We start from the raw sequence: 11,165 nt of genomic DNA, 5'->3' as shown, positions 1-11,165 counted from the left end.
TGTCATCATATAATTTTATCAGGTTTGTTTTTTTTTTTTTTTAAATGAATGATCATTATGATTTGAAATAGACTATCAAATTTTTTTAAAAATAAATTATGTAACTATAATTACGATATCAATATTATATATATATAATGATTCACAAAATAAATAGGTTAAATTATTAAAGTGAAATATATGGGACCCAAGGATCCATCTGCACTCTTCGAACCGGAGATCCCATACAAAAACCACAATTACCTCTACTGTAAATTAATTATTTCTAATTGATTTATAAATTTCAAGATCCAACCAGACCCTTGTAGCGAGCAGGAGCATAGGAGGTGATGAGTATAAAAATGCTAGCACAAAATGCCCCAGTGACGATTACCACCTGCCAACAATAAGAAGAAGAACATTCAAATTAACTGAAATAAAACTTGCATTCAAAATTATATTATTTACAAAATGCAACCATGCAATCAGACAAAGCTTGCGTGAGAGAGTTGTGTCTGATTCTGTGTGAATCCGATTTTGTGCTCGTATATTCAAAATTGTATGCGTACCCATTTAAACATGTAACCGAGTGTGTGTTCCGAGTATATGGGATATTCACACCAAATATTCCAGCTATCAATGAATAAACCAACATACACATACTTGCAGAACTTGGAAAAAGCTCTAGCTGCAGACACAAAGTTTAAAAAAAAAAAAAATTAGACAAATTTTACGTCCCAACAATGTTTTCAAATACACAAAAATAGAACATGAAATCAAGGTATTCGATGTGGTATAAAGTACACATAATTGATACATTACCTGAATTAGCTGATTTCGATGATTGTCAAGCTGGAAAATGGAAACATGAGAGTGTATTTAGGCCAAGAAAGGTAAATCTGAACCTATTTAACTTGATCAATTAATTGAAATTTCATATTAATTTCTACTTCTAGTTGGTTACCTTGTAATCATATTATTCCAGCTATTAATTTCTACTTCTCGCTAAACAAATAATATCGAGTTTGACAATTTTGAAACAGAATGCCAGAATCGAAGCTGAATTTCAATTAGGGGAACCCTCTTTAACTTCCTTCGCTCATTGCTTGCTCATTCTAAAAGGAATTACTACAATTGGTGGCACAATCACTTAGCAATTTGATCATTTGATGGCAGAACAGTAATTTAAGAAAATTTTCAATGTTGTTGGATCAGCCAGAAAATTTTGATCCGAAACAGCCCAACTATCACAACTCACACCTACACAATGGCTAACGCTGGATTTTTGCCAAATTCCTTTGTTTATGCCTTCAAATATAGAAATTTATGATTTTTGGAAATTTTAAGTATACGATTTAGACCTCGGGTCATACCCATTTTGAGTTAGAATTTTTCCAAGAAATTTTGTTTTATTCCAGATTCCAAATTATTTTAGCCGTTTCTTTTCTTTTCTTCTTTTTTTTTTCTGTATTTTTCTTCCTTTTGTAATCATGATGTTATTAGCAAGTAATTACTGTAATAGTGGCGTGGCTTGCAAGCCATTTCTCTTCTCCTATAAATAGGATTGTAAGAAATTGAGACTAGTGGAGTGAGTAATTAATTGAGTTTAATAAAAATTAAGAGAGATTTTTCTCTATTTCATATTGTTCATCATAATTGTACTGTCACCAACTGACAATCAATAATACAAATTGATTTAAGAAATTCAATTCAAGTTATGCACTATACCGTAGTCAATTTGTTCAAAGTTCCATCAGTTTGCATGAAGTAAGCCTGCAAATATACCACCACTTTCCTTCAGACATTAAAATTAGAATAAGTCTAACAACACTGAAATTGATTACTAAACCAGATGTAACTATTTCACATGATGTAAGTCTCACACCCATATAATAGGTCATATTCTGTGATTGATTTATATGTGTGCCAATAGAAGAAAGAGAACATAACAAACAAAGAAGCATATCGATGCTATAACCTCAAGTAACATTTCAAGCTCCTCAACATCATTCTTGTCTCTGTGAATTCTTGCCACACTTGCCCTACTTGCTCTGGATATCTTCGAACCAATGGTTGGCAAGGCAACACACCAATTGGCAGCACCCGAGCCACTAACAGGCGAAGATGCTGTAGGAAAATATTTTCGAAAAATCATTTTAATACAAATAAATAATAAAATAAAATACAAGAAATTTCTTACAAAAGTTTTGTAAAACAGTTTGTGACCGAGGCTAGTGTTTGAACACTGTCTTTAAGATAGAAATTTGCCTTCGCCTCTAGTGTTTGCGATTGATAGGCGTCCTTTCTCCAAGATACAACGATCACCATCCACAAAAATTACACAACTTTTTGTGTGTACAGTGAACCAATATGTCATGCACTCTCACTTATATACTCGACTAGATATAATGTATGAATCCTAAAACTCTTTAATAAATGAATGCCATGGGAATGGTATTTATAGAAGTATTTGTGACTGTAAAATCTAAAAACTCCCGAGATATTGATTTGTGATTATGATTCAATTTTAAACAATGAATACCAATTCTAATCAAACAATCAACAACAAATCAATACAAAGATTTAACGTGGAAAAAACCACAATTGAAACACCTCCAATTGTGATAAAAAAATCACGGGCCAAAGCCACAAAATAATCTAGTAAGAAGACAAAAAGGAATTACACACGAGAACCCTCAATTACCTAGTGAATACACTCCCAAATTGAACAAAACTTGATGTGCCTCTTCCACCATTGTCTTTACCTCATAATCACTTTGCCCAATGTTGAATCCACAACGTCGATGTCGAATCCATAATGATGAGCTACTCTGAAATCCACCAAAGCTTGAGACCCAAATTTCCCGAAATCCATCGATGAATTCCTCCTCTTTTTGTGAATAAAAGAACAAAACCAACCCTTGATGTTTGTCAATATGTAGTTCGTTGATCAATCAATCACCTTCTATACATCAAGGTAACTCATATATAAACACCCTTCAATATAGAACATTTTGTTTTTTCTTCCTCATTGAGAGTCTAGATGGGTTAAATCCTTAAAATAGCGAACAACGCACTTTCTACTAAACAGAGCCATGAAGACCGCTCGAGTGCTCACTTTACCAATCGAGCGGCGTGTCTAAAGGCAACTCGATCCCCATACTTAGTCAGTGAAGTGGAAAACAAGGAATGTTCAAGTCAAGATACGGAATGTAAGTACAAACTCCTCTACACAAGCACAACTCGGGTTGGATTCGTATCTAAACTCTCATAACTCATAGATATAATAGAGCGAATTAAAATACAATTGAATGGAGTTTTGTCTACCGGGATTGGGAATTACAAAAACCTCACAATGACCATTCATAAGGGTCACGACTCTAGGGTCACATCGTTTCATATGAATAGATACCATGAAGGGTTGCAACATTTTATTCAAATGGAGTCCATATCCATTCACTTATAAAATTTTCCAACAATCCCCCACCTGAATGAAATTGATAAAATAATGAAAATGAAATGCAGACAAAGACAGAGAGTATAAAATGAAAATATTTTGCATCATGATAGGTAGCTTTTGATCTTGAACCTTCCTTAGTGAAAGACTATCGGACTTACTAGCTAATCAGTGGACGTGATACCTTGAATTGTTCAACCGTTTATGTAAGCTAAGACAATAGAATTCACACAAAATATCTCCGAACATAGCTTGGTTATTTCGGTTGTTCCCATTTTGGTCTTGGGCAATTCCTAATTTTCATGAGTGCTTTAGAGAAGTCAACCTTATTAATCCTCACAGAAGTAGCCTCTTCACATTCATATAGGCGATTCTTATTTTAATTCTCATAAATAATCCTCTTGAAAGATACCTCTCTAGGTTTTTCAAGATATAAGTAATAACTTATCCTAAGTCCCCCGCATATAACACATGTTGCACATATCACTCTCATCATAGGAATGGATATGAGATAGACTCTCTTAGTGATTTTTGATCAGTCATCCATAATTTGGTTGTCTCTTTGAACCTAGATCCTAAGATCTCTAGTCAGCTAGGTTAGGTTACCTTTATGGCGACTCAAAATTAATAGGTTTTAATCGCATTCCATTCGATGAACTTTTCCTTATTTGCTCTCTAGTCAGACTTTTTGTTAGCGGACGCTATTTTTTGTTTTCTTCACCTTTATATATCATTGAGTAGTTAGTGGATCTACTATATTGTTCTCAAACAATATTCACAACTAACAACAAATTTCTTCTGGTATTAAGTTTTTAAATACATCGAGACTTACCGTTACTCTATGTCACTCCCATATCACAGAGACGTTTCCTAGGAGTTAACAAAGTCATTTTTTGTTTCTATTCCAACTTTGTCTTAGATAAAATTGAGATCCTTTGTGGACATATTATTGAAACCGTTACATTAGTAAAATCCTCCAAGCACCCCCCAAATAAGAAAAATTAATTTTTCTTAATACACCCCCACATTCTGACATAAATAAGAATATAGAATCCATCACTTATTAACTATGGTGTGCTTGAATAACAAAATTCTAAATCAAATATATGAAATAGAAAACCTAAAATAATTATGACTACACAAGTCAAAATTAATGCTTAGACAAAATCATATTCTCATAAAAATTTTGCCCAAGAACCAAACAATTCAAAAACCTCATTTCATTACAATGCATTCAAGCAAAAGTACTTGTACCTCCAAATTAATATTCAAACTCTTAAATTTAAATACTGTTGTTCGAGTTTCTGTGAGTAATTTGTCATGAATCATGATTAGGAGGCAACTCTACTTCTCGCCCCCCAAATTTGTAATAATACATAAATTAACACAAATCATGACCCGTTTTTCGAACAAGTTTCAGTGTCACTACCAATACTTTATTCTTGATAAATTCAACTTTTAGTTATCTAAAAAATATTTGTGACAAACAAAATATTAAATTATCATTTCAAATTCAAGAGATATACATTAACCATCTACTCTTATTTTGTGATTAATGCTTACTGCAATAAACACTTATGTATCCTTGAAGTAAATGAATATTCACTAAAACATATAAACCAACTCTACTCCATAAGTCTCATAATTATTATGACAAATTATGTCACAAAACTCAAATAACTTTCAAATTGAATATTAACAAAATAATAATCAAAGCAAAAGATTAATCAATCCATTTCTTAAAAAAAAAGAAAGAAGAAAGAATGACACCACTATTTAAACCATCATATTTAAACTTATCCGGTGTTAATGATTACTTTGACATTGCAAGAATATTACTATCACAATTAAATGAAAAGTCATTTACAAATGAAATATGCTTTTCTAAATAATACTCCACAAGAGATTCATTGATAGCAGCATGGATGTCATAATCATCATCACAAATTTATTAAAAGTTCACAAACTTTTAGAACCCCTATTTAAATTCCAAACATATAGCACTGAAATTAAATCAATCAAAAAATAACATATATCACACAATTTTTCCATAAAAAATTTCATGGCAACATGATGTTATAAGAACTCATTCTAAATTAATTAATACACCCGCGTAAAACCACATCAATAATAGTCATCAACAATTTATTGTGTACATGATTATTTTTGTGCACTGACCTCTAGTTTGTATTAAAAAAACACAATCCAAAAACTAGCAATATATATATATATATTTATGCAGATAGGAAACATATACCAGAAACTTAACTGAAAATATACCCACGTCTTTGAAAACATAAAACTCAAAAATCTATTAAAACAACAGAAGCAGAACATAAGAAAAATAGAAAACGTCAAATTCACCGCTTTCACTCCTATTGTAGCGTTTTTTTTTATTATTTTTAATTTTTTAATTTTTAATGGTTGTTGCAACTTTGTTCTACAGTCAGGTCAAATAAGAAAACTTTTGACTAGCAAACCAACTCTAATACATTATAGATTAACCTTACAAAACTAATATTCTTGTACAAGGGAAAAGCTTTTGTCAAAGGCAAGTCTATAAAGCATAGGCCACATATACATAGGCTTCCTTTGACAATAAGTTATTTTAATAATTTTTTAATTTTTAGGTTAAAATATGAAATTAAAAAAATTAGTATGTTTAGTATGACTTTTTGATTTTTTACGAAATGATGTACAAAAAATAGAGAGAAAAGGAAATCTTTGACTTTTTGATATAGGTTATAGGCTTTTTGGTTTTTTTTTAGTAATTTTTTGACTTTTAAGTTAAAAGTATTGTATGCCAAATGAGGCCTATATGCCGATTAAAAAATAAATAAATAAATAAGGCCTAAATGTATTACACAGATGAACAACATTGAATTTAAATAAAACCAGTATGTCCTTAAACAACTGACAGATGCAATATAAATAAAAATTGGCAATCTGTATAACAAATTACACACATTAAAATTTGCTAATGAATAAACTTTACCCAAGAAAAATATACCAATTCTACCAAACATTGGATTTAAACATAATAGAATTTTGTTCAAACTTAACTTGGAACTCTGTAAATGAAATCAGAATCCGTTGTCTGTAAAAAATCAGACATAAACGAGGCAAATAGAAATCTATTTAATCACAAACAAACTGATAATATACAGAATAAAACTTCTATATTAAACAGAATTGAAAACACCAAACGAAATCTGTCAAAGAAACAGATTAACCAAATTCTATTTAATGGAAAGCAAATTCTGTCTAAAAAAGCATACCTGAAAAATATCAAATAAAATTATGTATTAGAAACAGAATACATATAAAACAGAATTCCACTGAAACATAGTTTCGGATAAAAACCATCAACGTTTATGGGTTCTATTATGAGAGGAAAAAGACAATAACAAAACTGGAGTTTTATCAAAAGAAGGAAACAAATCTTGCAGAAAACCAAATTTGCAAAAAATTAATTTAACTAAAAAGAATTATTCTGTATCACTATCGATAGAATTTCTGTCCTAAAATTGTAGGAAAATATTTTCAAAAAATCAATTTAATGCAAGTAAATAATAAAATAAAATACAAGAAATTTCTTACAAAAATTCCATAAAAGTTAGAACAGTTTGTGACTGAGGCCAGTATTTGAACATTGTGTCTTTAAGACAAAAGTTCACCATCGCCTCTAATGCTTGCGATTGATAGGTGTTTTTCCTTGATGATACAATGATCACCACACATAGAAATTGCATAACTTTTTGTGTGTATAGCAAACTAATGTGTTATGCACTCTCTTTTCTATACTTAACTAGACATAATGTATGAATCCTAAAACTCCTTAACAAATGAATGCTAAGGGGATAGTGTTTATAGAATTATTTGTGACCATTCATAAAGGTCATGACTCTAGGGTCACACCCTTTACATGAAAAGATATCATGAAGGGTTGCATCATTTCATTCGAATGGAGTCCATTTCCTTTCATTTCTAAATTTTTCCAACAAAGGCACTAGCCAATTTTCTTGACAAGTAAAAGCCAGCCATGTTAGCATCATCATTCAGTAATTGTTCAAGTTCATCTCTCACCTATAGGTAGAAATACTTGTGAGCACAAATCAAAGGTCTAAAATCACATTCTCAAGTTAAGAATTCTACATTTCTAGTTATAGTTAAATTGACTTATAAGCTCAATTATTATGGAGAATCACAGAATTCAGGACATCAAAGCCTAAAAAGAGACATCATTACTAAGTAACAAAATGAAAATATGACCATGTAAGTGGGGAAAAAAGGATTTTGATGATTAAAAACTTAGAAGCTATGATAGGAAGTAGTAATATAATACCTTTTGAACCCTAGCAGTTAACCTTGTCATCGCACTCTTCATTTTACGAACTCGATCCAAGTTGTGGGTACTAATTGTTGGGATAAAAATGGTTTTATGGTGACTTTCATATGAAATTAAAGTGGGTCTCAACCAGCGGTTGAGGTGGGAACAAGTGGATCTAGATTTTTTATAACAAGATCTTTACACTACAAAAAGAATGACAAAAAGCCATTAATTATTGAATGAGAAATTGTCCCATAAAATTGGCCTCATGAATGAGGTATTGGGAATGACGTATAACCACATATCCCACATTGATTGTAGAGGAAAGTATTGATGGGTATTTAAATCTCAAGTTTTTAATAAGGGCATAGTCCTTTGTGTAACGCCCTCCCCAAAAAATTGACATCTAATAGATGTAGATTAACTCATGGGCATAATCTAAATCACATTACTTCTCATTATTACATACAAGAACATTGAATAATATAGACATTTCAATAGCCAACATTCATACTAAATCACCATTTTTCTATTAACGATAACCAACATGAGATTTCACAAAAGAGAGACCACAATCATTAATACATTCATCATCCTGAAGATACAAATTTTATAGCATGTGATAATAACAAGTTAAAGCAACAAAATACAAATTAATGCCTTAACGGCTACAAGTTCCAAGTCTTTGCCCGGTTACAACAAAGTGGTTTTCAAACCCATACATAGATAGCCATTGGCTTGCAAAGAAAGCATAACAAATAAATAAAAGAGGCTTGTGCTCCAAAAGATCCTCCACGCCTTCACTTTGGCGGAGGCACACCACAATCACCTGAAAATGGTTTCCACTAAGGGATGAGCATAAAGCCCGGCAGAGATAATCTAAATAAAGTGCACGCAATTTAACAATATCATGAGGTGCAATGCATAGGAAATGCCAATGCCAAAAATCATAAGTTTTCTCATTTCGAAATTCTCATGCCATGCATTTGTTTAAAAGCATAATCAATTCAATCATCCATTTCATGGAACAAGGGGCGGTAAATACGACACTGGAAAACCCTAGGCTGGTATCTGCAAGTAGGCATAACTAGCACTACCAAAGCCCCACTTTACCAGTTGCTAACCTGAAGGGAAGTGGTACCTTCTTCGCGCGTGTTTTCGGTCTTTCACCCTGGACACTCAGGCCAACTTAAACAATACCAAACTACACCCCTATCTGGATTTACCAAACGTATTTACCCCATAACTCAACATATTTCAAATATTCTCAATGAATCAATTTGAAAATCAATTTCTCAAATCCAATGCAAGAATTAAATCATGAGATTATGCAATGTTTAATACCATGCATGAATTTACAAACATTTCAATTTACCTATGACACATGCAATTTCTACAATAATCAATACAACCCTCCTCGGTTGCCCAAACAATTATCTCTATACAAAATATAAATTTCAAGAGACCAACATAACTCGTAATCTCATATTTTCAATCATTTCAACATAGAAGTAATAATCACATATTCAATCTCCTCTTTCCCAACTCAATCAGGAATCATAATATTCTTTAAAAAAAAATCATCAATCTTCCCTTTTTATTCAAACTCAAAAATTCATCAAGAATTTTCATAACACCAAAAATAACATACTTTCTTTCAACCATTCTCAATACTTCAACATGACAAATATTATCATCTTTCTCAAAAGTTCAATATTTTCAAATTTAACAATTTTCAAAAGAAATCTCAATGGTTTTTAATATTCCCAACAACATTTTCATCAATCTCATCCCTATAAATATCCACTTTCAAATTCTCATTTGTTCAAATAAACATATATTTTTAACTCTTGCAAGCTTTTCACAAACTCATCCCAAAAATCTAAATCTTAACATTTAAATTTCTAGGTTTTATTAAAATTTGGGGATTTCTCAAAAATAAAATATAATAGAATAAAATACATTCCTCAACATCCATGAGTCACACAAAAAACAAACACAACTAGCAATGGATTATCAAAAAAAGTTGAGAACTTCCCCCTTTTTATACATTTAATATACCATTAATAAAACCCTAATCTTTTCAAATATCACACTATCAAAATAACACATAATAAAGCTAAAACACATACACAATGTTTAGAAAATCCCTACCTCAAAAGTTAGAAGAGAAAACAAGCAAAAACCCCAATTTTCGACTTTGTTGGATTTTGATCTCCACCGATCAGAATGTTGCTCTCACCAAGCTCTTCACTTTGATCTCAAGAACATGGGTCTAAAACCTAATAGATTTTGGTAGATCAAAGATTTTATGTGGTAGATGTAACCAAAGAAAAAATTCCAGGAAAGAGAGAGAGAACCAAGAGCCACAAGAGAGACCAAAGAGAGAGAACAAAGAAAAATGGAGAAGTATTTTGCCAAAGAACAAAAGAAAAGGAGAGGAAATGGGGGAGGAGAGAGAGGGCCCACAGGTTGCTTTCAATTTTTTATTTTTTATTTTTTTCAATCAATGTACACCTGTATATATATATATATATATATAACTAAAGGTATATTTTAGGAACATTATAATATTTTGTAACATAAACAATAAAATGATATAATTATTTTCTCACTACAAAATATATTTCGTTTAATGGTGTACACCATAAATATTTGTAACTCTTATGATAATAAAATAAATATTAATAATAGAAGGTTACAAACGAGTCGTGATTCAATCAATGAGTCCAAAATGACTGCAATTTAATAATTTAGAATAAATCTCCAACTGAGATTAAAGAATAAAATAATTTAAATAGACTCAAGGTGATTCCCACCATTCACATAATTAAATATGAACCAAAATGATTAAGTATGGACTACGCAAATAAGTCCCAAAAATTAAATTTATATCTCATTTAATATTCAAGTCCCTAGAATTGCTATAACTAAAACTAAAAAAAATTTGCCAACTGGGCCTTATGAAGTCGAAATCATGAAGTAATATAATTTATTTTCACCAATTTAAATAGAATGGTCCTTGACACCACAACTATAATAATAACAACTAAACAATCAAGCGATTCGGAAATTCATATCAATCCAACTCCAATCAATACTTGAACCCACAAACATATTTAAAAAAAAAATTACTACACAGATATTGAAAAGAATAATAAATAAATAAATTCAATTTGATTCAACTCGTTACACTTTGGGGCATCTAAATTTTTTGAAGGAAATGAGTTATGAATGTTTCAAGGATGGACTTGGGCCAAGACTATGGTCCAATTTGGTTATTGTCACGACCCAAATCCGTCCTTGTAGGTTTAGCATTGTAACCAGCCAGTAATCCTAAGATTATCGAAGACCTCTGAAACAGATTATCAAAATAAGGGGCTAGCGGAAGCAAATATC

At 31.2% G+C, this 11,165-nt stretch overlaps 1 protein-coding gene and 1 long non-coding RNA gene across 2 annotated transcripts; both read right to left on the bottom strand.

The window, feature by feature from the left end:
• Positions 1-283: 283 nt before the first annotated feature.
• On the bottom strand, positions 284-2,854 carry LOC145795674 (magnesium transporter MRS2-I-like). The gene is made up of 6 exons (XM_082880527.1): positions 2,761-2,854; positions 1,968-2,106; positions 1,708-1,774; positions 802-831; positions 566-667; positions 284-376 (listed from the first exon to the last, which is right to left on the bottom strand). Exons 1-6 carry the CDS (start codon positions 2,852-2,854, stop codon positions 284-286), a joined length of 525 nt encoding a protein of 174 aa, XP_082736653.1.
• Positions 2,855-8,319: 5,465 nt separating this feature from the next.
• On the bottom strand, positions 8,320-10,237 carry LOC114314544 (uncharacterized). The gene is made up of 2 exons (XR_003647500.2): positions 9,921-10,237; positions 8,320-8,595 (listed from the first exon to the last, which is right to left on the bottom strand). It is a non-coding gene; the product is annotated as an uncharacterized LOC114314544 (long non-coding RNA).
• Between the last annotated feature and the right edge of the window lie 928 nt (positions 10,238-11,165).

The sequence above is a fragment of the Camellia sinensis genome, chromosome 7 (assembly GCF_055761805.1).
Source record: "Camellia sinensis isolate YWXY chromosome 7, ASM5576180v1, whole genome shotgun sequence".
NCBI lineage: Eukaryota > Viridiplantae > Streptophyta > Magnoliopsida > Ericales > Theaceae > Camellia > Camellia sinensis.
Note: the sequence above shows the minus strand (reverse complement) of the source record. Positions and strands in the feature narration are given on the sequence as shown.